The sequence below is a fragment of the Saimiri boliviensis genome, chromosome 14, assembly GCF_048565385.1.
Source record: "Saimiri boliviensis isolate mSaiBol1 chromosome 14, mSaiBol1.pri, whole genome shotgun sequence".
NCBI lineage: Eukaryota > Metazoa > Chordata > Mammalia > Primates > Cebidae > Saimiri > Saimiri boliviensis.
The window spans coordinates 64738709-64766467 of NC_133462.1; the positions used below are offsets into that span (position 1 = coordinate 64738709).

Consider the following 27759-nt stretch of genomic DNA (forward strand, 5'->3'; position numbering starts at 1 on the left):
AAGGTTAAAAATACCAGTCAGGCATGGGGACATGTGCCTGTAGTCCCAGCTACTTGGGAGGCTGAGGTAGGAGAATCACTTGATCCCAGGAGTTCAAGCCTGCAGTGAGCTATGATTGTACCACTGCACACTCCAGCCTGGGTGATAAACTGAGACCCTATCTTAAAAAAACAAACAAACAAAAAAAAAACGAGAAAAGTATAGTAGAACCATTAGCTGTTAAGGAACTTGAGACCTTAATAAGGGAGTGGGGATGGAATTGAGGTCAGAAATAGACCTATAAATATCTTTATAAATATGCTGACATCTACTAAAATAAAATGACAGAGACCACACACACAAATGCATTTGTACATATTAAATAAGTAATGTGAATTATATTCTATTAATTTCTATTTATCATTTTTGACTTGATAAAAACTTCAGGTCTATTTTATTAGGAGTTTGAATAGTCTTATGTAAATCTGTTTTGTTTTTTCAAAGATAATACATATTCCAAGAGGCATGGTTTTTTCTACATCTGATCTTCCTCCAAATGTGTAATTTCTGTGACTCGGGCTTTCTAAGTGTCAGACGTTTCCTGAGTGACTTCTCCTCCTTCTCCAGTCCCTCTGAGATCTCAGAGACAGAGTAGTTTGCATGCATAATAGGGAAAAAGCTTTGCCTGGAACTGTTTAACCTACTCATCTTGTTGTCAGATAGCTTCTATGACATCTAGGGTCATATACCCATCACATCTCATGACAATGTTAATTCTTCTTCAGGTCTACTAGACTATATTTCAAGGCCTTAACTTACTCTCCTTTATCTTTGTTCTCTCTCTCTCTCTCTCTCGTAGTTGTAAAATCTACTCCTGTTCCTCTGTCATCTGCTTTGCCTTTCTTTTCTTAATTCTGTCTTGTTCTGATTATCCTCAGGAGAAATACTTTGCAATTTACATATCCTGAAACTAAAATCTGCAATGTAGTCTAAAAGGTATCTAGAAGCAATTTGCCGTATATTTCTTTTCCCTGCCTAAGAAGGGAACGCTCACAGGGCAAATTCTCCTGAGTGGAAAAGGTAATATCATTGAAACTAATGATACAGAGCTACTCAATAGTTAACAAGCATGTATAAGATATTCATTGTTTATATTGCTGAACCTTTAGGACAAATAATCAAAGTAGGACTATAAAGACAAATGAAATCAGTGAAAACAGTGCAAAGGAAGTATGGGATTATCATTATTATAAACTCACCAAGCAGAGGAATTCTAAGGAGAGAACACAACAATGCAATCGCAAAATTCACGTGCAAAGATGACTACCTGGTGCTTTGCCTCTCTTTTTTTTTAGTGATTTCAGAAAGTCCAAATGCCTCCTAAATGTCAGGAAATACCTCCTAAACAGGAGTCAATGTTTGAGTGGCGCCCTTCATAAAAAGTCACATTCTTGTAACCTGAATGGGTATGGGATATGTTTCTACTCAAATTTCAAGTAGAGGTACTCACCATTATAGAAGGATTACTATTGCTAGTTCTTTGACTACTTAAATGAATTAAATGTACGTAAAACACCAGGATAGCATAGCACCTAGCACATAATTGGAGCTTGTGAAATAGCAGTTTTTGTCTTCCATATTAACAATTTTACTTTTTTTCTCCCAGGATTTGGATGTAGCTTTGCCCATTATTGAGAATTATAAGGATCGATTGTTGGCAATTGGAGAGGTAAACACCTACTAGGCTGATCAAATGACTTCTAATTCAAACTTCTGTATATGAAAATAATCCTTAGTTCAGTATTGGTGATTGTAACTGACTTAATTAATTATGTTCACCTTATTTGGCCAAATAACAATTTGTCCATACTTCTTTAATAAGTAAGAAAGCTTGGGAATGGAACAATCGAAAGCCTTACCATAGGCCTACCTTAATTGGAGAAAAATCATAGTATTTCTGAATTTGCTTTCTCTTTTCTTGTGCTTAAATATCGGTCCTTGCTCTGGTGAGTTAATACAGTATCTATAATTCTTCGTAAGTAATTTAGAAACACACTTTAAACGGGTTAGAGTTTGTAATTAAATAACTTTTTTATTTAAATAATTTATAATTGTGAATTTTTTTTTTTTTTTTTTTTGAGACGAAACCTTGCTCTGTCATCCAGGCTGGAGTGCAGTGGCACAATCCCAGCTGGAGTGCAGTGGTGCAATTTCGGCTCACTGCAAACTCTGCCTTCCAGGTTCAAGCGATTCTCCTGCCTCAACCTCCCGAGTAGCTGGGATCACAGGCATGCGCCACCACACCCAGCTAATTTTTTTGTATTTTTAGTAGAGGCAGGGTTTCACCATGTTGGCCAGGCTAGTCTTGGACACTTGGCCTCAAGTAATCCACCCACATTGGCCTCCCAAAGTACTGGGATTATAGTCATAAGCCACCATGCTTGGCCAATTATGAAATATTTTTATTACTTGGTAATAAATTCCATTTTTAATTAAAGGCAAAAGATAAGAATAACACTTAAATTCAGAATAGATTATAGAATGCATGCCAAAATAGTCCCAGAAGAAGGAGTCATCTATAATCTGTGCCATCCAATGGAGTGGCCACTTATGGCTCCTGAGCATTTGAAATGTGACCTTTCTGAACTGAGATGTGCTGTAAGTGTAAAATACACTGTGGATTTCAAAACTTTAATACCAAAAAGAAAAAAACATAAAGACCGGGCACGGTAGTTCACACCTGTAATCCCACCACTTTGGGAGGCTGAGGCGGTAGATCACTTGAGGTTAGGAGTTCGAGACCAGCCGACCAACATAGTGAAACCTTGTCTATTAAAAATACAAAAATTAGCTGGGCATGGTGGCATATGCCTGTAATCCCAGCTACTTGGGACGCTGAGGCAAGAGAATCGCTTGAACACGGGAGGCAGAGGTTGCAGTGAGCTGAGATCATGCCACTGCACTTCAGCCTAGGTAAAAGACTCAGACTCCGTCTCAAACAAACAAAAAGGAATATAAAATAACTAAATATTTTATATTGGCTATGTGTTAAAATAATATATGGAATATATTGCGTTAAAGTATATTAAGATTAATTTCATCTGTTTTTGTTAATATTTTTAATGTGGCAACGTACTATAATTAATATTTTTATGTGGCTTGCTTTTGCGCCTCGCATTATGTTCTGTTGGATAGCATCAATCCAAAATATCTCTTTTTATTTTTTTGTTGTAGGTTGGACTAGATTTCTCCCCCAGATTTGCTGGCACTGATGAACAGAAGGAAGAGCAAAGACAAGTCCTAATCAGACAGATCCAATTAGCCAAAAGACTAAATTTGCCTTTGTAGGTTAATTATCTCTCTATGTTAATAGCTATAGAGCAAATTAAATAATGAAATAATGATCAGAGTTCTCCTGAAATGGAGTTCTACATTTCTTTTTCTCTGAACTACTTTAATAGATCAAAAACAATACTTCCACAGTGGTACTTAAAAGAAATTTTATTGTTAAACAGAAATGTGCACTCACGCTCTGCTGGAAGACCTACCATCAACCTTTTACAAGAGCAAGGTATTTAGTTTCCTGAGAAAAATGGGCCTAATGTTCAAATTTGCCAATTCCAGTTTACATTCTTATAAAGCAAGCCATATTTTAATCTGATTTACTGAAGGGCAGGGGGCAAGAAGAGAGGTAGAAATCATCTAAGATGATTTTGCAAGTCAGGCTATTGTTTACAAGGTTTTCAGTGTAATTACGATATTTCTAAGGCCCAGATAGAGTAAATGAAAAGTTGAATAAAATAATTTATGTCCCTCAATTTAAAAATTAGTAACTTTATAAAAATTTTTAAAAAAATAGCAGCTCCAGTTTCTTTTTATTTTTATTTTATTTATTTATTTATTTTTGAGATGGAGTCTCGCTCTGTCACCCAGGTTGGAATGCAGTGGCGCGATCTCAGCTCACTGCAACCTCCACCTCCTGGGTTCAAGAGATTCTTCTGCCTCCGCTTCTCATGTGGCTGAGATTACAGCTTCTCATGTGGCTGCCATCACGCCTGGTTAATTTTTGTATTTTTAGTAGGAGATAGGTTTTCACCCTGTTGGCCAGGCTGGTCTCAAACTCCTGACCTCAAATGATCTGCCTGTCTCAGTCTCCCAAAGTGGTAGGATTACAGGTATGAGCCACAATGCCTGGCCTATTTTATTTTTTGAGACAGTGTCTCACTCTTGCCCAGGCTTGAGTGCAGTGGTGCAATCTTGGCTCACTACAACCTCCACCTCCTGGATTTAAGCTATTCTCTTGCCTCAGCCTCCAAGTAGCTAGCATTACAGGTTTGTGCCACCACACCCAGCTAATTTTTATATTTTTAGTAGAGACAGGGTTTCACTATGTTGGTCAGGCTGGTCTCAAACTCCTGACTTCAGGTGATCCACCTGCCGCAGCCTTCCAAAGTGCTGGGATTACAGATGTGAGCCACTGTGCCTGGCCAGCAGCTGCAGTTTCTTAATCAGCTCAGTCAGCTGATTAATGAGGAACAGGAAAAAAGACAAAGAAGGGCAATCATACAGCAATCATGTTGGGTCACTGTTTTGTATATTTTCTGGCTGCTGCTGCAAAACGCAGAATTTACAGAAATGCAGAAATAAAGATTTTGGCCATCATACATAAAAACACTCTTCTTTGTCAGTTGTTCCTAAAGTAAAATTACATCTTACAGCATTATTTTTCAAGCTTTTAAAGGTGCCATTCACAGTAAGAAATATAATTTATTTTGAGACTCATATTCACATAAAGAAAGCTAACAAAAGTTTAAAGAGCAATCCTTATATGTGTATGTGTGTATCGGTATGTATAAATGTGTGTGCTACACACACACACACACACACACACACACACAGATACATTCATATAAACACACTTTGATTGGTTGTGATGTGACCTACTAAGTTGGTTTCATAACTCACTTAATGGTTGTAACCCACTAATGGTCATACCATTTGAAAAAAACACTGTCAAATAATAAAGTAAATGTAATTGCCTGCAACTAGAAAACATTGTATTTCTCAGTGATTAATACTTCTAGAGTCACTGAAAGCATAATTTTTATTCAGGCGGAGTAGCTACCCTTTAAGAACTGGGGGTAATTTTGTGAGGCCGACTCTGACAGTTGAATTTGTGTCACTTAGTTTCCTCTTTCTTTCTTTCTTTCTTTCTCTCTCTCTTTCTTTCTCTCTCTCTCTTTCTCTCTCTTTCTCTCTCTCTCTTTCTCTCTCTCTCTTTCTCTCTCTCTCTCTCTCTCTTTCTCTCTCTCTTTCTTCTTTCTTTTCTTTTCTTTCTGATATGAAGTCTCACTGTGTCACCCTGGCAGGAGTGCAGTGGCAATGGTACAATCTTGGCTCACTGCAACCTGCACCTTGCAGGTTCAAGTGATTCTCTTGCCCCAGCCTCCCAAGTAGCTAGGACTACAGGTGCACACCACTATGCCTGGCTAACTTTTGTATTTTTGGTAGAGTTGGGGTTTCACCATATTGACCAGGATGGTCTCGATCTCTTGACCTCATGATCCACCCTCCTTAGCCTCCCAAAGTGCTAGGATTACAGGCATGAGCCACTGCACCTGGCCCCCATTTCTTCTTCCGCTAGCATTTTTGTTAAGAGAATCCACTGGACTGCCTAAAAAACCTCCTGTTAGAAACAATTTGACAGCTCACAGACTTCTAGAAAAGGTCTGATGGTGCAGGAAATTTAAATAATTGTCTTTTAAATTGAATATTCTTTTTTTTTTTTTTCTTTTTTTTGAGAAGGAGTCTCACTCTGTTGCCCAGGCTGGATTGCAGTGGGGTGATCACTGCTCATGCAACCTCTACCTCCCAGGCTCAAGTGATCCTCCCACCTCAGTTCCATAAGTAGCTGGGACTATAGGCACACCACTACCACACCCTGCTAATTTTGTGTGTGTGTATTTTTAGTAGAAACTGGGTTTCACCATGTTGCCCAGGCTGGTCTCAAACTCCTGAGCTCAAGAGATCCTCCCACCTCAGCCTCCCAAAGAGCTGGGATTACAGGCATAAGTCACCATGCCTGGCCAAAATTACTGAATATTTCTATTTTATTCTGAAGGATAAGAATTTATTTCCTCTCTCTATTTATTTATTTAGAGATGAAGTCTCACTCTGTTACCCAGGCTACAGTACAATGGCACTATCTCAGCTCACTGCAACCTCTGCCTCCCGAGTTCAAGCAGTTCTCCCGCCTCAGCCTCCCAAGAAGCTGGGATTACAGGTGCCTATCACCACACCTGGCTAATTTTTAAATTTTTAATAGAGTCAGGGTTTCGCCATCTTGGCCAGACTGGTCGCAAACTCCTGACTTCAGGTGATCTGCCCATCTCAATCTCCCAAAGTGCTGGGATTACAAGCATGAGCCACCACACCCAGCTTATATATATTTTTATTATTTTATTTTTTGAGACAGAGTCTCACTTTCATACCCAGGCTAGAGTGCAGTGGTGGAATCACAGCTCACTGCAGTCTCAACATCTTGGGCTCAGGTGATCCTCCCACCTTACCCTCCTGAGTAGCTGGGACTACAGGCCTGTGTGACTATGCCTAGCTAAGTTTTGTGTTTTTTATAGAGATGAGGTTTCACTATGTTGGCCAGGCTGGTCTCTGCCTGCCTTCACCTCCCAAAGTTCTGGGATTACAAGTGTGAACCATTGTGCCTGGACTAAAATTTATTGTATTTTTATTCTACTCTTTGAACACCATACATTTATCCACCCTTTAAAAGTTATAGAACCTCTTCTTTATATCCTAGTGACCAACATTTACTTAAAATTTCAGACTTCTGTTATTTAACTTGATTGATGGGAAATAAAATGGAATTCTGCTTTATCTTTCATTTTTGAAAGGTGCTGACAAGGTACTGCTGCATGCATTTGACGGTCGGCCATCTGTAGCCATGCAAGGAGTAAGAGCTGGGTACTTCTTCTCAATTCCCCCTTCTATCATAAGAAGTGGACAGGTAAAGTTTTTCATTGAAACTCATCTAACACTTTATGAAATAAAAGTTAAAGTATGAGCTTTTCTTACATACTTGTGATACTATTCTAGTTACTTTACAACAATTAATCTTAGGTCTCTACATTATATATATATACACACAATATACATATATATATATATATAAATGAACTCAGAAACTGATCAAAGACTTAACTGGTCTCGAACTCCTGACCTCGTGATCCACCTGCCTCAGCCTCCCAAAGTGCTGGGATTACAGGTGTAAGCCACCTCGCCCAGATTAAAGCATAAATTTTAAGTTCATGCAGAATCAGATGTATTATTAGCATGTCAATTTAATGCTCTTTATTTCTCATGTTTTAAACTTCTCTTTTGTCTAAGAAGCAGAAACTTGTGAAACAGTTGCCTTTAACTTCTATATGCTTAGAAACAGATTCACCTGCACTAGGACCAGAAAAACAGGTAAATGGTTTTCTAATGTCTGTATTATTTAGATTGTATCTTTCATTTGAGCTCTTTTCTTATTTAGCTATGTTTCTCAATCTAGCACTATGTGAGGATTCCACCGTATTTACACATTTCTAGTATAAATAAATACGGTGGAATCCTCATATAGTGCTAGATTGAGGGGTTATATTAACTTTATTTCAAGTCTTTCTAAATATAGCTGTTGTGCACCAGAGAATATTATTTGATAATGGAGCATGTCCTAATGTATGTAATAATAACAGTCAGACCAGTGTAGTAAAGAAGCACGGTGTCTGCAGTCAGACAGATTCTAATCCTGTTGTCTACCTAGTAGCTGACTTTGGGTAAACCGCTTAATCTCTCTGAAACTGCTTTTTCATTTATAAAATATGGGTAAAATAATAAATAATATAAAAGATTATGGTGAGTATTACATGAAAGAATGTATGTGAAAGTACCTAGCAATGTCTGGTATACAGTAGGTGCTCAATGAATGTTCATTTTCTTCTTTTAATTGGCATGTTATAATGAAGGTCTGTTTCTTTCAATACAAGCATTGATATAGTTACGGGTTTACTTACATGATCTTTGCTGTAGTCTCTTTTTGTTTTTGTAAGCCACAAGGAATCATATTTTAAATTTCACTCTTTTTCATATTGCTACTATTTTAATTTATAATTTTCTGAAAGTAAGCCACAGTATATGCTTTATTTGCTTTAGACATTACCTATTACAATGACCTCCCAATGTGCAGTTTAATAAATGCCTTTGCCCCACCAGATCTGTGTGTCTGTGCCTGCCAAATTCAGAGAATTAGCACTCAAAATTTAGAGGTTTGGGAACAGTAGCAATTACTATGTGTTTATTCAGAAAGTATGATTATATGTGATTGCAATGTGAATTTTACAAATTGATGTTCAATTAATTATATGTATATATATTTTATTTTTTATTTTTTATTTTTTTTGAGACAGGGTCTCACTCTGTCACCCAGGCTGTAATGCAGTGGGATGATCACAGCAACCTCAACTTCCTGGGTTCAGTTGATTCTCCATCACGCATGTGCTATGTGCTACCATGCCTGGCTAGTTGGCCTTTTTTCTTTTTTTTCTGAGACATAGTCTCACTCTGTCGCCCAGGCTGGAGTGCAGTGGCATGATCTCGGCTCACTGCAACCTCCGCCTCCCAGGTTCAAGCAATTCTCCTGCCTCAGCTTCCCAAGTAGCTGGGATTATGGGCTTGTGCCACCACTTCTGGCTAATTTTTGTATTAGTGCAGACAGGGTTTCATCACATTGGCCACTCTGGTCTCGAACTCCTGACCTCAAGTGATCTGCCCGCCTTGGACTCCCAAAGTGCTGGGATGACAGGCATGAGCCACTGCACCTGGCCATTTATTTGTTTTTTGTAGATACATGGTATCACCATGTTCTCCAGGCTGGTCTCGAAACTCCTGGCCTCAAAGAATCCTAGCCTCCTGTCTTGGCCTCCCAAAGTGCTACGAGTACAGGCATGAGCCACTGTGCTTGGCTTTTATTTTTATTTTCTTTGAAACAGGATATTGCTCTATGACCTAGTTTGGAATACAGTGGCATAGTCATAGCTCACTGCAGCCCCCACCTCCTTTGCTGAAGTGATCCTCCCACCTCAGAACCCACCTCCAGTAGCTGTCCAGGCTGGTTATGAACCAGCTATTAGAAGAATGTAATATAGAAGAATGGGAAAGTAGAGGATCACACAACTAGTTTTTTCTATTTTGGTATAGGACAGATTGGTACAAAATTGCCATTTAGACTAGTGTAAAATGGAAGGAAAGGACCTAGCATTATTCTTCCTAAACAGGAATCAATTTTGATGCCTGTTGTAAGTCACTTTTATATTTACATTTAGTTGATTTGACAAATATTGTGAGTTTCTGGCATAGTGCCACGTTTAAAGTAGGCACCAGTTGAGAGCATCCCTAATCTGAAAATCCTAAATCTAAAGCTCCAAAATCTAAAACTTTTTGATTATGGATGTGACACTACAAATGGAAAATTCTGTAAATGAGTACTTAACAAAAACTTTATTTCTTGCACAAAATAATTTAAAATATTGCATAAAGTTAACTTCAAGCTATGTGTATAAAGTATATATGAAACATAAATGGGGCCAGGCACAGTGACTCACGCTTGTAATGCTAGCACTTTGGGAGTCCAAGGCAGGCAGATCACTTGAGGTCAGGAGTTTGAGACCAGCCTGGCCAACACAGTGAAACCCTGTTTCTACTGAAAATACAAAAATTAGCCAGGTGTGGTGGTACACACCTGTAGTCTCAGCTACTCAGGAGGCTGAGGCAGGAAAATCACTTGAACCCAGGAAGCAGAGGTTGCAGTGAGCTGAGATTATGCGACAGCACTCCAGCCTGGGCAACAGAGAAAAAAAAAATGTAGGGTCCAACCCTACAGGGTCCTAAGAGCCCCTCTCCACTGGTGCAGAGATGAGAAATTGTAGAAAAAAGACAAGACACAGAGATCAAGAGAAAAAGTTTGAGCCCAAGGGTCCACTGCTTACCAAAGCATGGAGTCCAGCAGTGGTCCCGAGTGTCTGGTCACTCTGGCTTTTATTGCATACAAAGCAGGGGGCAGGGTAGACTAGGCAGGTCATTTTTGTTCAGTGATAGGGTCAGGTAAATCACGTGTCTTGGAGACAGGCACCCAGGACTTTCAGGTAGCCCAGACGAGGGAAGGAGCATACTGCATCAGCACTTTTTTCATACTCGTCAAAAAGAGAGCAGACTTTGAGATTTATGTTACTATTACTGATATCTTCTAAGAAAAAGAGGAACCAGGTGCAGAAGCAAAAGATGAAAGTAGACATGGTACGTGACCTCTGAAACACAGCCCCACATAGAGACATTTAAGCCCCCGGATGTCTGTGGGTTTCCCTGACAGCTGTCAGGCCTACCACAAGAGCTTGGGGGAGCAGAGTTTTCTCCTAACTCCTCTGGTGAAGAGACATCTTGAATGTCTCCTTCTACAGCTGGCTAAACAGCGGGCACTTTCCCAGCCCTGGTACTTTCCCAGTGCTGGCACTGCTGCACAGCCAAGTTGCCCTCCAGTAGCCCTTATGCAGGAGTGACAGAGGGCTTAGAGCATCTTGCCTTAGGGTCACTTCTTTTACAGTTTCATGTTAGGTTCACACTTTGCAACCTGAGAAGTATTAGCAACGTTAAAAGATTATAATCAGTATATATATATTTAAGTATCTATATCTATGATTACTTATGTGATTATATTTCTAATTTCATCATTTATATGGGAACAGGCTGAGGCTTCAGACCCTTGCCTTGGCACTTGCGGGGTCTCCCCCCACATAAAGAAAGAAAGAGAAAGAGAAAAAGAAAGCGAGAAAGAAGAAACAAAGAAAGAATCTGTGTTTAGATTTGGTCCACATCCCCAAGATATCTTATTATGTATATGTAAATACTTTTAAAATACAAAATTTGAAATACTTTTGGTTCCAAGCATTTTGGGCAAGGGATGCTCAACCTGTGCTCAACAAATATTTTTGGATAAATGAATTTTTTAACTGCATGTCATTTTTGTTAAGTAAAATGTGTCTGTTCACCAGGCGTGGTGTCTCGTGTTTGTAATCCTAGCACTTTGGGAGGCAAAGGCAGGCAGATCACGAGGTCAGGAGTTCTAGGCCAGCCTGGCCAACACGGTGAAACCCTGTCTGTACTAAAAAAATACAAAAATTAGCCAGGCATGGTAGCACGTACCTGTAATCCCAGCTGCTCAGCAGGCTGAGGCAGGAGAATCACTGGAACCCAGGAGGCGGAGGTTGCAGTGAGCTGAGGTCATGCCATTGCACTCCAGCCTAGGCAACAAGAGCGAAACTACGTCTCAAAAAAAAAAAATGTCTGTTTTAGAAAGTTAGAAAACACAGAAAATCATGACCAAGAAAATAAATCATCTACCACACAAAGGTTACCACTATAATATAGTAGCTAAGTCCGTAAACTCTGAAGTCAGATTGCCTGTGTTTAAAGCCCAGCCAGGCTACTTACTAGCTATTTGAGATTCCTTCTTATCTATATAAATAGGGATATGGTTGGGTGCAGTGGCAGGTGCCTGTGGTTCCAGCTACTTGGGAGGCTGAAGTGGAAGGATTGCTTGAGCCCAGGAGTTCTGGGCTGTAGTGCGCTATGCTGATCGGGTGTCTGCACTAAGTTTGGCATCAATATGGTGACCTCCCAGGAGGGGGATCACCAGTTGTCTAAGGAGGGGTGAACTGGCCCAGGTCGGAAGCGGAGCTGGTCAAAACTCCTGTGCTGATCAGTAGTGGGATCGCGCCTATGAATAGCTACTGCACTCCAGCCTGGGCAACATAGCAAGACCCCCGTCTCTAAAAAAAAAAGGGACACTACTAATAATAGTATACCTATCCCACAGAGTTATTTTGAGGATTAAATGAGAAATTTTATAAAAAGCTTAGAACAATGCCTCATCTATAGAAAACACTAAAGTCCATGTGTTCTTTCAGACCTTTTAATGTTCATTTATGTATGTACATATATTTCATAAAAACAGAATTAACCTGGACATATTATTTCATAACTGACCTTTATGTGGTAAATCTCTGTATATATATTTTTTTGTTAATTTGTTTTAATAGAGACAAGGTCTCACTGTGTTGCCCAGGCTGAGCTCAAGTGATCCTCTGCCTCTGCCTTTCCAAGTGCTAGGATTATAGATGTAAGCCACTGCACCTCTGTATATTAATATATACAGAAGCTGAACCTCTGTATATATTAATAAATATACTTTTCATCATGTTTAATAAATGCATAATATTCCAGTATGTGAGTTTGCTGTAATATATTTAACTTAATATTGGTCATCTAGATTGTATTATAAAAAACATGATGAACATCTTGAACACAAATCTTTGTGCACATTTTTATTTTTTTAGGTGGGTTTTTTTAAACTTTAACAATAATGTTATTCTGCTGAACATTATCATCCTGAGTAGATACTTATTGATAGTAATAATAATACTTTGTTTCATCGAATATAAATGCTACTGATTGTAGAGGCACCATTGTTTACCATTGTTTTATGACCATTAAGAAAGAAAAAGCACTACCAGTTACACTATGATATACCACTGAATCTAAGTGAAATATACTGTATCAATTTCAGAGATGTTAACATAGAGGAGATGATTCTAAAATGCATCTTAGAATCAGTGGAATAACAGTACATAATCCGTTCAGTCTTTCCAATACATGATGGCATTTCTTGAATCAGACTGTCATGTAGCCTGTGAGGTAGGCAGCCAAGCAGCAGAGCAATGACCTTTACAAGCGCTCACGTAAGCAACAAACCAGGACAGTTAATCCATTGGTCAGGCAGGTCACCAACTGTTGACTTTGCAGACTGCTTCATGCGCTAGGAACTAGGGACTTCAATTAATACCCCAGGTTTCTTTTCAGGAGCAGCATAAATTTCCAATCAACTTTGCAGCCATGCCTCCCTCCCAGCCCTCATCCCCACCTAAAAAGAAAAAAGGAGCCCATCAGTTGTTTTTACCAACTCATTTTCTTCTGTTTTATCTATAGTCTCCAAGGATCTGCTTCCCTTGACTGTCATGTTTGACATGGTGTCTGCTGTGTAATTTCAGGTACGGAATGAGCCCTGGAACATTTCTATTTCAGCAGAATATATTGCCCAGGTGAAAGGGATCTCAGTGGAAGAAGTTATAGAAGTGACGACACAGAATGCATTAAAACTGTTTCCTAAGCTCCAACACGTGCTCCAGAAATAGCTTCAAAACCATACATTACAAAATGGAATCAACTGCAGGGGGCAGCATTTGAAAAATAAAAATGTTCTGATGAAGAATCTGAACTCAAGAGGCTATTTTATAGGGTTTTTGACAATTTTAACTGTAGAGAAATATTTCTCTTAGAAAGAAAACTGGGCTTGGATCCTGAAACCCTGAGTTCTGATTCTAGCCTTGTGCTGCTTTTCAGTTAGCCAAGTTCTGGCGGGATGTTGGGAAAATACTGCTACTTCTTACATTGCCCTATTACATAGAACCCCCATCTGAACTGAAACCACTGCTTCTGGAAGGGTGGCTCCCACAGGAAGGGCATAAGCACTACTGTGATGAGGATGGAGTTGGCTAAAGTGTGGTCTTACCACCTGTTTTTCTTCCCATAGGATTAAGCCAGTGAAGGGAGAGTGTCTGGTGTCCTATGCTATCAGAAATCTCTTTTCTAGGTTTGTAAAATTAAACTTTTAATACTTTGAGTTATTTCTCTTTAAGATAAAAATGCATAAGGATTTTACACTGATCTTAGATTTTCGACTTATGAGGCCAGTGGTTTGAACAATCATTATTAAATACAAAGCCCAAAAGTTTAGTTAATATACCAATTTTAAGTTCTGGTATGAATTTTGCCAACATATTTAGAATGTAAATGGCATTGTTAAAAATGTATCTGACTTCCTCATGAACAGTAATATTTTGTATTTTTAAGTTTAAAATGTTAGTATAAGCCAAGCACAGTGGTATGCACCTGTAGTACCAGTTACTCAGGAGGCTGAGATGGGAGGACCCCTTAAGCCCAAGTTTTAGTCTGGCCTGGGTAACCTAGTGAGATGTGAGAACCTGTCTCTAAAAAAGTAAATAAATAAAAATCTCAAAAAAATAAAAATAAAAATCTCAGGTGTAAAAACAGTTCTGTAGATAGTTGGTAGTGATGGTAGCACATCAATGTGAAGGTATTTAATGCCACTGAACTGCACACTCAAAGAATGAAGATGATACATTTTATGTTGTATGTATTTTACTATAATTTTTTTAAAAAGCTTATATGTAGCTTAGCAGGTGTGGCCCATGGCAAAACTTAGGTATTTAATCTTGTTATATAAGCAGCAAATGCTGGAAAAAGTACCTGTCATAGAAAAAATAAACTTCTTAAATCAAAGTGATTTTATGTAATCACTTTGAAATGACTCGATAAATATTTTGAAATGAATTCATTTACAGAAGAATCAAAAATAGGGCAGATTGTCCAAACCAGACTAACAAACAGAATAGGGTATTTTCCCATCAGCACCATTATAAATGAAATTCCTACATTTAACAGGAGGTTATATTAAAATCAGACCTTTTTTATTTTAGACAGAATCTTGCTCTGTCACCAGGTTGGAGTGCAGTGGCATGATCTCGGCTCACTGCAACCCCTGCCTCCCAGGTTCAAGCAATTCTCCTGCCTCAGCCTCTGGAGTAGCTGGGACTACAGGCACATGCCACCACACCCAGCTAATTTTTTGTATTTGTAGTAGAGATGGGGTTTCACCTTGTTGGTCAGGATGGTCTCAATCTTTTGACATTGTGATCCGCCCGCCTCAGCCTCCCAAAGTGCTGGGATTACAAGTGGGAGCCACTGCACCCAGCCAAAACCAGACTTTTAAGCTCTCTTTCAACTCTGTATTTCCTTTCCCTATTTCCTACCTCCTGTACACATACCCTGTGTCAGACTGTTACCATTAAATCCTTTAAGATTCAAGTTAAATTACTTCACTGCCTCATCACCCCAGCCGGATATGATCCTTGCCCTCTAAACTGTTTAGCTATTTTCTTCATTTATTCATTCATTTGTTTGTTTCAATTATTAAACCCCTCCTATATGTGGCCTACTAGTCTCGGTCCCTAGGTTACAAAGAAGAATAAAATATGGTCTTTGCCCTCAGTTCACAATTTAATCAAGGAGATGGCCAAGTAGACAAGTAATTTCAAAGCAATGTGAGAAGTGCTATTCTTAGAGGAACCCCTCCTTACCTGGCCTCTCGTTTAATAAAATATGACTAGAGGCTGGGCACAATGGCTCACACCTGTAATCCCAACACTTTGGGAGGCCAAGATGGGAGGGTCACTTGAGGTCAAGAGTTCAAGACCAACCTGGCCAACATGGCAAAACCACGTCTCTACTAAAAATACAGAAAAAGTAGCCAGGTGTGGTGGCACACACCTGTGATCCTAGCTACTCTGGGGGCTGAGACACAAGAATCACTTGAACCCATGAGGCTGAGGTTGCAGTGAGCCGAAATGGTGCCACTACGCTCCAGCCTTGGTGACAGAGCAAGACTCAGTCTCAAAAAAAAAAAAAAAAAAAGACAAAAAAACATGGCTAGAGTGACCCCATCTTAAAGTGAGTAGCTAGGCACTCACAAGACATTTATAATGTTAATACTTATGGTCTAAAAATAGCCATAAGTATTATAATTACAAAATATTCACAACTATAATCCTAGCCCTTTGGGAGGCTGAGGTAGGTGGATCACTTGAGGCCAGAAGTTCAAGACCAGCCTGGCTCATATGGCAAAACCCCGTCTCTACTAAAATATTAATATTTTAAAAAGCTAGGCTGCGTGTGGTGGACAATGTCTATAATCCTCCAGCACTTTGGCAGGCCAAGGCAGGCAGATCATGAGGTCAGCTGTTCAAGACCAGCCTGGCCAACGTGAAACTCCATCTCTACTAAAAATACAAAAATTAGCTGGGCATGGTGGCACACACGTGTAGTGCCAGCTACTCAGAAGGCTGAAGCCGTAGAATCGCTTGAACCCAGGAGGTGGAGGTTGTGGTGAGCCGTGATCACGCCACTCACTCCACTCTGGACAACAGAGCAAGACTCCGTCTCAAAAAAAAAAAAAAAAAAAAAAGGCTGGGTATAGTGGCACATGCCTGTAGTTCCAGCTACTCAGAAGGCCGAGACATGAGAATTGCTTGAACCTGGGAGGTGGTGTAGGTTTGTGGTAAGCCGAGATGGCGCCACTATACTTCAGCCTGAGCAACCACAAGATTCTGTCTCAAAAAAAAAAAAAAATTATGCTCATGCAGGACATCTCCCGCCAAGCCTGCAGAATGTCCAGATGTCCTGAATGCAGCCCACTTCACCCAAAGATACCATTAATGAATAGGCTTAGTTTGAAGGATTCATGGTCATTATAACACCAATAGCCTTGACCTTTAGTGAGCATATCAGCACTTTCCAAGTTGAATCATAGCTCCTTATAGTTTTTTGCTAAATAGAGACACTGCCCAAGGACAGTGTGTTCCTCCTGCTTCCTCAGGACTCACTACTTTATAACAGAGTAGTTCCAATAAACTTGCTTCCTCCGCTGTGCTCTGTGACTCCCCTCCAATTCTTCCCTGTGCTAGACCCAAGGGCTGGCTCTTGGAGTCTTTTCCAGCAACACTATAGTAATGAAGAACAAAGTACTATAAACCAGTTCAATGATACTTATCACATATTCCTTTTTACTATTGCTACCTTATGTATATGTTTTCCACCTTAAGAAATTGCCTTTTGAGAGCAAGTCAATTTTGGTTTGTTTTTGCATCTTCTACATCGTCTGAAACAAGGCCTGCAATATGATATGCTCTCAAATATTTTTATTTTATTTTTTTGAGACAGTGAACTCTGTCACCCAGGCTGGAGTGCAATGGCGTGATCTCAGCTCACTGCAACTACCACTTCCTGAGTTCAAGTGATTCTCCTGCCTCAGCCTCCCAGGTAGCTGAGATTACAGGCATGTGCCACACTAATTTTTTGTATTTTTAGTAGAGATGGGGTTTCACCATGTTGTCCAGGCTGGTCTCAAACTCCTGACCTTGTGATCCACCTACCTCAGCCTCCCAAAGTGCTGGGATCACAGGCATGAGCCATTGCACCTGGCCTCAAATATTTTTAAACAAGTGAATGGAGGCAGTAAGTCTTAAACTGACTGGAATTGCAAAAATATTTTATCTTTCAATCTTCTCTTTGGAATGGATATTGGATATTATATACCTTTCCACAATTTTTTAGAGACAGAGTCCCACTCTGTCACCCATGCTGAAGTGCAGTGGCATGATCTCAGCTCACTGCATCCTCTGTCTTCTGGGTTCAAGTGATTCTCCTGTCTCAGCGTCCTGAGTAACTGGGATTATAGGCAGCCACCACCATGTCCAGCTAATTTTTTGTATTTTTAATAGAGACAGGGTTTCACCATGTTGACCAGCCTGGTCTCAAACTGATCTCAGATGATCCGCCTGCTTCAGCTTCCCAAAGTGCTGTGATTACAGGCTTGAGCCACCCTGCCTGGCGTCCTTTCCACAGTTCTTTGAGAAACGTATTTTTCTCCTTTAACCTATAAATATACTAAATACTATCCAGAGATTTCCTAATTTTGAACCATTCTGCAAAATAGGAATAAGCTCTTTTGGCCTGAAACAAGTCTTTCTGCATTCTGTAGGAACACCCTCTCCCCTCAGCTGAAAGGCAAAAAGGGATCTGCCACCTCCCTCCCCACACTGCCCCAGCATATGGTGACCTTCCTTACTAAAGGAAATGGTTCTTATTTTAGCTCTTGCCTTTATTTGAGTAAGAATCAGATGAAATTGTATTATTTTTTGAAGAATTGTTGTCAGCTCTTTTCTTTCATTTTTTTTGTAACTAAGAGTTCGTTTAACCACTTTGCTGCTTGCTCTTTATCTCTGGTTTACGATTTTTGTCATAATCCCCTCCGTACTTCACTGTTGCACATTTCCTTCCCCTCTCCAAGTCCCCTCTTCTAAACTAAACATAAAGAGGAATCCTGTTTTTACATGGTCAAGCTACACTCATACTTCAGAGTTTTATTTCTTGCCTTTGCCCTTTCTTGCCCTTTTGTGCACAGAATACTTCAAAGCAGCATATGTGAATCTTCGTTTCATTTACAGGACCTGAGTAACTTAGAAAGGGTTTCCAGAGACTGTCCAATGCTTGTTAGAGCTTAGCTTTTAAAGCATAGGCAAATCTCACTGTCCTTTATAAATTGTGACAAAGTCAGTGCTGATAATTACAGGGTCAGCCAAAAAGATAAAATAGAAAGGGATGAGATAAATCAAGGATTACCAGTGCTACAAGTTTAAACATAGGATTCCAAGCAAAAATATCCTAATAGACCCCCCTGAAACCCTTCCTCTTTGGCTAGTTGTGAAACACCATATCTCCAAAAAAGATGGTTTCTTTGGTGAGCATTCCTGTAATTCATGAAAATCTGTAGTGTTTATATCTTAGGTATTAAAAATAGTGCAAACAACTTCTCATTGCTCAGTTCAGTAATTTAAGTCGTACATATTGAGGCTGGGTGCAGCGGCTCATGCCTGTAATCCCAGCACTTTGGGAGACCAAGGGGGGCGGATCTCTTGAAGTCAGGAGTTCGAGACCAGCCTGACCAACATGGCAAACCTTCCTCTACTAAAAACACAAAAATAGCTGGGCATGGTGGTGTGTGCCTGTGGTCCCAGCTACTCATGAGAGTGAGGCAGGAGAATCACTTGAACCTAGGAAGTGGAGATTGCAGTGAGCCAAGATCGTGCCACTGCACTCCAGCCTGAGCAACAAGGTGAGATTCAGTCTCAAAAAGAAGTTGTACATATTGAGAACCATGCATAGTATGTAAGAACAGAAAGTGTTAAGAGCTTAATGTGTGTACAAGACTTCTCTGTGGATTACTTCTGAGGCCCAAGTAATTTAACTAAATTGTGTAAATTCTCCCAGCTAATGTGTGATGATATATAATACCCTGACTTCCATCCCAGCACTGTTTTCAAATATCACAATGCCTCTCTGTCTACTATCTACATGAGCTTAAATGGCATCTTCACAGCCCATCCTTAGAGTATAGCAAATCAGGAACTCTGAATTGGGGGGCTGGCCTCTGAGTGTACAGGCAATAACTGAGAGAAGTAATAGGGAGGGAAAAGAAATCTTGTGGTTCACATGGATAGACATTAGACAGCTTTGTTGTTTTTGTTTTGGTCTGGTTTTGGTCATACCATTTGTGAGTTCCCATTGTGTGAGAAATGCCTCACCTTACTAAGCAGAACCTGCTTCCCACTATAGAAGTTGAAACTGCTAAGCAATCACTTTCCAGCCTCTCTTGCAAGCAGGACACTGATTTTAAAAAGCCGGGACTGAGCTGACTCTGTGCTCACAAGGGTGGACAGTGTGGCAGGGATTTTCATGACAATATTCTGAGTCTAGCTTGCAGAAGTTGGCAGTGTTAACCGCAGTCTATTCCCAATGTCTGTGGCAGTGGAGTCTCTGTGGTTCTAGTTCACTGGCATGAGTTCGTTTTGTCATCCCTCCTGGAGATTTTACAAGCTATTCAATATCCTTCAGTAAATTCCCTTTCTGCTTAAATTTGCCAAATTTGGCTGGGCAAGGTGGCTTGGACCTGTAATCCCAGTACTGTGGGAGGCCAAGGCAGAAGGATCACTTGAAACTAGGAGTTCAAGACCAGCCTGAGCAACATAGGGAGATTCTGTCTCTACAAAACATTTAAAAAGTTGCCAGGCATAGTGGTGCATGTCTGTGGTCCCAGCTACTTGGAAGGCTGAGGTAGGAGGATCACTTGAGCCCAGGAGGTCAAGATTACAGTGAACCATGATTGTGCCACTGCACTCCAGCCTGGGTGACAGAGCAAGATTCTGTCAAAAAAAAAAAAAAAAATAGCCAAATTTAGTTTCTAATGCTTGCATTTTTAAGAACCCTGTTTAATGAGAAAATCAATACCCTGAAGTAGCTGTCATCAAGAGACCCTTAGGAAAATGAAGGAAAACAGGAAAGAAGGAAAAGAGGGAAATCTGGGACTGGTTATATAGCCTGCATAGGTCTCCAGGAGCAAAATTCCAATTAATTTAAAGAATGAGACATTGAAAGCCTATGGCAGATGGTGATTAAACTTGTGAAAGCATTTTAAATTCTTATGGCAAGAAGGATATGTACTGATTTGGAGCCAACACTGCAATGAACATTTTTAAATATTTTGGGTCTACTTTTTATATATTAGAGTGAGAAAGCCCTCATTTTATGAGGCAGAACCCATCTTCCACTCTAGAAACTGAACATTCCAAATACTTGCTTTCCCCGCGTTCCTCACTATCATGGCAAATGCGTGACTTAAGTTCCACCAGTCAGAAGTACGCAGCCCAGATTTCAAGTCAGAGGCCAGGAATATAAAGAAACCAATGGCATGGGACTTTGTGCTGGTGTGGGAAGTGGCAGCTGTACCCCACTTCAGAGGCAGTGGTGGCATTGATTCCAGTAACTGTATTCAGTGTCCCAAGGCAGTGAGTCATCATGGACCAGCCTTGTGACCTGCTTTGGGGCACTGTTTCTAGCTCTATAATCTTCAAACCTGGTTTTTGGCTGTCTTAGAGATTTATGTGAGCTACCTAATATATTTAATACATTTATATGCTTAAATTAGTCAAAGTTGGTTTCTGTTTCTTGAAACTAAACTCTGATTGATGGAAAAGGCAATTGGTCCACAAAACTCCATCATCTCCAAGGCCAAAACTTGCCTTCCTCTCTTTCACTCCCATCTTTCACATGCATTTTGAGGCTTTTTGCCACCTTGGAGTTCATTTGGGGCCTAAGTTCCTGACTTTAAAATGTCAGGATGGGGAAGAAGAACTTTGAATTTTATAGGAATTGCTTAACTTCAACCCCAAAGATCATCTTGAGCCATTAACCCTTAGGGGTCGTTATGCCTTGTAGTTCATCAATAGCCACAATTCACTGCTTGTGTAATGCTCCTGTCATTATAAGAAGCCCTCTTGTTGAGGCCAGGCATGGTGGCTCATGCCTGTAATCCCAGCACTTAGGGAGGCTAAGGTGGGAGCATCACTTGAAGTAGAGTTCCAGACCAGCCTGGACAACATGGTGAAAACCCATCTCTACTAAAAATATGAAAAGTAGCTGGGTACGGTGGGCATGCCTGTAATCCCAGCTACTCAGGAGGCTGAGGTATGAGAATCACTTGAACCCGGGAGGCGGAGATTGTAGTAAGATGAGATCATGCCACTGCATCCCAGCCTGGGCAACTGAGTGAGACTCCATAAAAAAAAAAAAAAAAAAAAAAAAAATCCTCTTGTTGGAAACTCACAAGAAAAGTCAGGAATTAATTTGACCAGAAAGAATACACCTGCTGGAATCAAACAAAGGATCACGCCTGTAAAATTGTATCCCAAACCCCACACAAAACAAGGCCTGGAGGAACTTGTCCCCAATCCCCAAGGGTCACAAGAGTTCTCCAATAAGCCCATTTCCCAAGATTCCTCTCTGAATTTGAGGTGAATTACCTGTACCACAACAAAGTTTGTTGCAATACTGTCACCAAACAAATTTACTGGACTGCCAAACATATTATCAGGGGAGTCTATTTTTAACAGGGGCCTTCTGAAATCAGTGGCTTCCTATAGAAGGATTCTACATGCAAATACCATTTGAATCTGCTTCTTCCACTTTCTTTTCTGGGACCCAAAAAGAACTGTCTATTATTAATAAAAGTTAAGAAGCGTGGCCGGGCGCGGTGGCTCAAACCTGTAATCCCAGCACTTTGGGAGGCCGAGGCAGGTGGATCACAAGGTCAAGAGATCGAGACCATCCTGGTCAACATGGTGAAACCCCGTCCCTACTAAAAATACAAAAAATTAGCTGGGCATGGTGGCGTGTGCCTGTAATCCCAGCTACTCAGGAGGCTGAGGCAGGAGAATTGCCTGAACCCAGGAGGCGGAGGTTGCGGTGAGCCGAAATCGTGTCATTTTACTCCAGCCTGGGCAACAAGAGGGAAACTCTGACTCAGAAAAAAAAATAAAAAATAAAAAATAAAAAAAGAAGCCTAAAAACGATCATTGAAATATCTAGTTTCCTGTCTGTGCCAGGGCAGCACATGGTCCACGCCAAGCAATAGAGATGCTCAGGCTGTGCTCCCAGGGACCAAATGGGAGACAACAGCACCAGCGGGGGCAGAGAGCCCAGACATCAAGCTCTTTGGGAAGCAGAACACAGATGATATGCATGCAGATCAATGACGTTTCCCTGCAGGATTATACTGCAGTAAAGGAGAAGTATGTCAAGCACCTGCCTCACAGTGCAGGGCAGTATGCCGCCAAACGCTTCCACAAAGCTCAGCGCCCCACTGTGGAGCACCTCACTCATTCCATGATGACAAGCAGTCACAATAACCGCAAGAAGCTCATGACCTTGCACATCGCCAAGCATGCCTTTAAGACCATTCACCTGCTCACAGGCGAGGACTCTGCAGGTCCTGGTGAACGTCATCATCAACAATGGTCCCTGGGAGGCCTCTGTACACATTGGGCAAGCCAGAACTGTGAAACGACAGGCTGTGGACATGTCCCCGTTGTGCCGTGTAAATCAGGTCATCTGGCTGCTGTGCACAGGCGCTCGTGAGGCTGCCTTCCGGAACAAGACCATCGCTAAGTGCCTGACTGATGAGCTCATCAGTGGCGCCAAGGGCTCCTCCAACTCCTCTGCCATCAAGAAGAAGGGAGAGCTGAAGGGTGTGTCCAAGTCCAACGCCTGATTTTCCAGGTTGCTGCCCTATAAACCTGTCTGCCCTTTGGAGTGGCCCCACAACAGAAAAAAAAAAGAAAAAATATCTAAAACTGTTAATAAAATAGCAATTTGGTGTGTGTGTGTGTTTGAGATGAGGTCTCACTTGACAGAGTGACAATCCAGGCTGGAGTGCAGTGGTGCCATCTTGGCTCACTGCAACCTCTGCCTCCCTGGCTCAAGCCATCCTCCCACCTCAGCCTCCCAAGTAGCTGGGACCACAGGTGCAAGCCACCATGACTGGCTAATTTTTTGTATTTTTGGTAGAGACAGGGTTTTGCTGTCTTACCCAGGCTGGTCTTGAACTCCTGAGCTCAAGTGATCATCCCACCTCAGCCTCCCAAAGTGCTGGGATTAGAGGCATGAGCCGTTGCACCCGAAGGCAAAATTGTTTTTATTTAAATATTGTTAATTTATTTTTAGTGACAGGGTCTCATTGTGTTGCCCAAGCTTGTCTTGAACTCCTGGCCTCAAGCAGTCCTCCTGCCTTGGCCTCCTAAAGTGCTGGGATTATAGGCATGAGCCACCACACCTGGCCCCAAATAGCAAATTTCTTACAATTCCTCCAGAACGCCACTTAGCCTTACTCTTTACTAAATTTTCCAGAAGCCTACCAAGGCTGTCCTGTGGATTTCCTGAGCTACCTGCTAAAGCTAAGGATAATGAGTTTTATGTGGGGCCGCCTCTACTGCTCTCTGGTTCTCAAGGGCATAGGAAAGGCCAGAGTCCACCAGATCCACCCCAGTGGAATTCAGAGAGTGGGGAGTTGGGAATCATGAGCATTGGCCTGGGGCTTTCAGATGCCAGAGAATCCCCCAGTATAAGGTAAAGGGTTATTTGGGGGGACAGCTGCCGTGATGGTTAATTTGATGTGTCAATTTGGTGAGGCTACATTACCCAGATAATTGGTTAAACATTATTCTAGATGTTTCTGTGAAGGTATATTGTAAATTAGATTAACGTTTAAATCAGTGGACTATGAGTGAAGCAGATTCCCCTCTGTAAAGTGGGTTGACCTCATCCAATCAGTTGCAAGGCCTTAGAGATAGAAAAAGACTGACCTTCCCAAGCAAGAAAGAATTCCACCAGTAGACCACATTTGGGCTTTGCAGGAAGCCAGGTCAGAAAAGGAGGAAACTGTGATTTAGTGTTACTGAGGAAACCCATGCACGGACAGATATGAAACACACCTGGGAGGGGGTGGAGAGCATGTGGACTTTCTGCCATTTCAGGTAGGGTCAGAGTCCAAATACATACATTGTCTTGTGACTTTTGAGGTTCTGGTTTTAGCCTAAGACTGCTGTAGGGTGTATAGAGGAGGATAAAGTAGAAAATGCCTAAGGTGGGATCAGGGATAAGGGAAGGTTTCCAGAAGGAGGTGGTATCGAAATTAAATCGTATACAAATTGAAGTTAGGTAAAGAGGAAGTAGTGGAATAAGGCAAATTCAGAGAGTCACAAGTAGTTTTATAAAACCAGAGGCACATAGGAGAGGAGGATGGTTAGGGTTAGTGAGAACTGAGGTTAGGGAATGTGTTGATCGTACTGTCCAGCTGGGTGTGGTGGCTCATCTCTGTAATCCCAGCATTTTGGGAAGCTGAAGTGGGAGGATTGCCTGAAGCCAGGAGTTTGAAACGAGCCTGGTAAACATAGCCAAAGTAACAAAATTATCTGGGCATGGTGGTACACACTGTAGTCCCAGCGAATCTGGAGGCTGAGGTGAGACAATTGCTTGAGCCGGGGAGGTTGAGGCTGCACTTGGCCGAAGTCGCACCATGGCACTCGAGCCTGGGCAACAGAGTGAGACCCTGTCTCAAAAAGAAGAAAAAGAAATGTACTGTCCATACCCTGACACTCCTTTACCACCTATGTGTTTATTTCCTGTTATTCATTCTAGCTTGAGCCAAAGAGATAATACTGTATTTGATAGTCTTTATTTGAGCTACTGAGTGTGGGAAGATAATTCTCTACAGGACTTGCATGTTTCTGCACATCTAGGGAGCAGAGGCACTGACAACCTTTGTTCCAGATTATCTCTTTGGAAGATCATGACTCCCTCTGGAGCAGAGGGCAGGTCTGTTTACCATCCACTATAATGAAGATAATGTCTCCTTTCGGGCAAGGGTTGGGTTTCTTTAAGCTGCTTTCCTCAGCTGTGAGGCAAAACCTCTGTGTGTGTGGCATCTACCTGGACATCTTCACATTGCCCCATGGATCTTGAGGGTGTTGGGGAGAGCAAGGGGAACCAACCCAAACATGAGGCTTGTGTTCCTTGTTGTGCTCTGAGTAGTAAAATCCTTTGCCTCTGAACCAGGAGCCTCATGTCTTCTGTGGGTGCCCATGACAACTCTGGCACAATAATCCTTTACAGTTCTTGACAATAGGTATTTGTTTAAAAACAAACAAACAAACAAAAACAGGATTACAGAATCCCAGCACTCTGGGGGGCTGAGGAGGGCAGATTGCTTGAGACCAGCAGTTCAAGACCAGCAATATGGCGAAACCCTGTCTCTACTAAAAATATAAAAATTAGCCAGGTGTACACCTGTAGTACCGGCTACTTAGGAGGCTGAGGTGGGAGAATCATCTGAGCCCGGGAAGTCCAGCTGCAGTGAGTCATGATCATGCCACTGCACTCAAGCCTGGGTGACAAAATGAGACCCTGTTTCCAAAAGAGAAAAAGCAGACTTTCGCCGTGTTGCACAGGCTGGAGGGCAGTGGCTATTCACAGGCATGATCATCGCATACTACAGCCTTGAACTCCTGGTCTCAAGTGATCCTCCCACTCCAGCCTCCTGATTAGCTAAGACTATAGGCATCTGCCACTGCTGCCTGGCTAGGTATTTGCCTTTTGGGAAGTGAAAAATTAGCTGTAGTTCTGTGTTGTTTATTATTACTATTTTTTAACATATTCTCATGGTTGATGAGTCTTATCCACATGGTGCCCTACTATATAGTCCTGGCTGACGTAAGGCTTTAAGCCAGCTGACTTACCCATATCCCTTCAAATATCAGAACACTTTGGCTTTCTATGAGTCTGAGCTTCCTGTGGAAGTAGAGGGCATCCATATAAAAGGTGAATGTCTTATTGAAATACAAATGCCAAAAAGCTCTGGGTTCCAGGCCAGGCAGTGCTCTGCTTGCCATATAGAGTAGGTTCTTAACTATGCAAAGGAACATAAACCAAGTTAAGATTTGAGGAGGCTCATGCCTGTAATCCCAGCACTTTGGGAGGCTAAGGCAGGGAGATCACCTGAGGTCAGGAGTTTGAGACCAGCCTGGGCAACATGGTGAAATCTCATCTCTACTAAAAATACAAAAAATTAGTCTGGCATGATGGTACATGCCTGTAGTCCCAGCTACTCGGAAGGCTGAGGCACAAGAATCGCTTGAACTTGGGAGGCAGAGGTTTCAGTGAGCTGAGATCACACCACTGCACCCCAGCCTGAACAACGCAGTGTGACTCCATCTAAAAAAAAAAAAAAGATTTGAAGACATTATGATCCAAGAAGCAATGACACAGAGGTGATAGTAGCCAAACAGGATTTGGCCATGAGATTATTCTAACCATGACCTCTTTGGGAATGGACAAGGCAATATAACAGAAAGCCCTGTCTATAGGCACCTTATATTACCCTCTTAAATATCTCCTTATTCAAATCATCAAAACTGTAGCTTTAACAGAGGAAGTTAATTTATCATTTAGAAGCAAGTGTTAACTTTTTAGCCTTCAACCTGATCAGTTGGGTTGATCAATATATTCCACTGAATTATAGAAACAAATATAAACTATTATTTAAACATTTTAGATGAGTAAAGAGAAGATCAGGGCCAGGCATGGTGGCTCACACCTGTAATCCCAGCACTTTGGGAGGCTGAGGTGGGCGGATCACCTGAGGTCAGGAGTTTGAGACCAGCCTGACCAACTTGGAGAAACCTCATCTCTACTAAAAATACAAAATTAGCTGGGTGTGGTGACGCATGCCTGTAATCCCAGCTACTCTGGAGGCTGAGGCAGGAGAGTCGCTTGAACCTGGGAGGCGGAGGTTGCGGTGAGCCGAGATCGTGCCCTTGCACACCAGCCTGGGCAACAATAGCAAAACTCTGTCTCAAAAAAAAGAAAAGATCAGCCAGGCATGGTGGCTCACGCCTGTAATCCCAGCACTTTGGGAGGCCAAGGCTAGTGGATCACCTGAGGTCAGGAGTTCAAGACCAGCCCGACCAATATGGTAAAACACCGTCTCTACTAAAAATACAAAACATAGCTGGGCGTGGTGGCATGTGCCTGTAGTCCCAGCTTCTCAGGAGGCTGAGACAGGAGAATCGCTTGAACCTGGGAGGCAGAAGTTGCAGTGAGCTGAGATCATGTCACTGCATTCCAGCCTGGGCAACAGAGCAAGACTCTGTCTCAAAAAAAAAAAAAAAAAAAAAAAAAAAAGAAGATCACTGTAGAGAAAACTCAGGTATTCGTCTTTGAAAGTATCTTTAAAGAACTCAAATACTGTCTCTTCAAATCATCTAAGTCTAAATGATAGAATGGAATGAATAAAGATGTCATATGTTTTGTGTGACTTAATGTTTTTTAAGGGATCTAGTAAATACTTTTGTTTAGCTTTGTTTATAATTAAAATATTTAAATAATTTAGACACTGAAGAAGGATCAAAGACATTTCTGTGTGTGTCTGGAGATGTACTTTATCCAAATATGGCATTATCTGAAAAATAAAAAAAAGTATTTGTCATATAACTTATAATACATTTCATGTTTTTTAAAATAACCCTGGAGGGTAGAGTACTGTTTTTCAGATACAGAAACTAAGGTTTAGAAACACTAAATGGCAGC

General features: G+C 41.3%; 1 protein-coding gene and 1 pseudogene across 11 annotated transcripts in view; both read left to right on the forward strand.

Annotated features, from left to right (window-relative positions):
* Positions 1-27759, forward strand: part of TATDN3 (TatD DNase domain containing 3) — a 59451-nt gene that overhangs the window by 8730 nt on the left and 22962 nt on the right. For 2 of the 11 annotated variants that reach the window (XM_074385166.1, XM_074385167.1), the window contains exons 5-11: positions 1646-1708; positions 3214-3323; positions 3495-3550; positions 6891-7003; positions 7384-7464; positions 13075-13136; positions 13679-13738. In XM_074385166.1, the coding sequence (XP_074241267.1) occupies positions 1646-1708; positions 3214-3323; positions 3495-3550; positions 6891-7003; positions 7384-7464; positions 13075-13098 (447 nt within the window). In that variant the 3' untranslated portion in view covers positions 13099-13136; positions 13679-13738. The other 9 variants (XM_074385161.1, XM_074385162.1, XM_074385159.1 and 6 more) reach the window with 7 other exon arrangements.
* LOC141581071 (small ribosomal subunit protein uS7-like) lies at positions 14228-27357 on the forward strand (annotated as a pseudogene).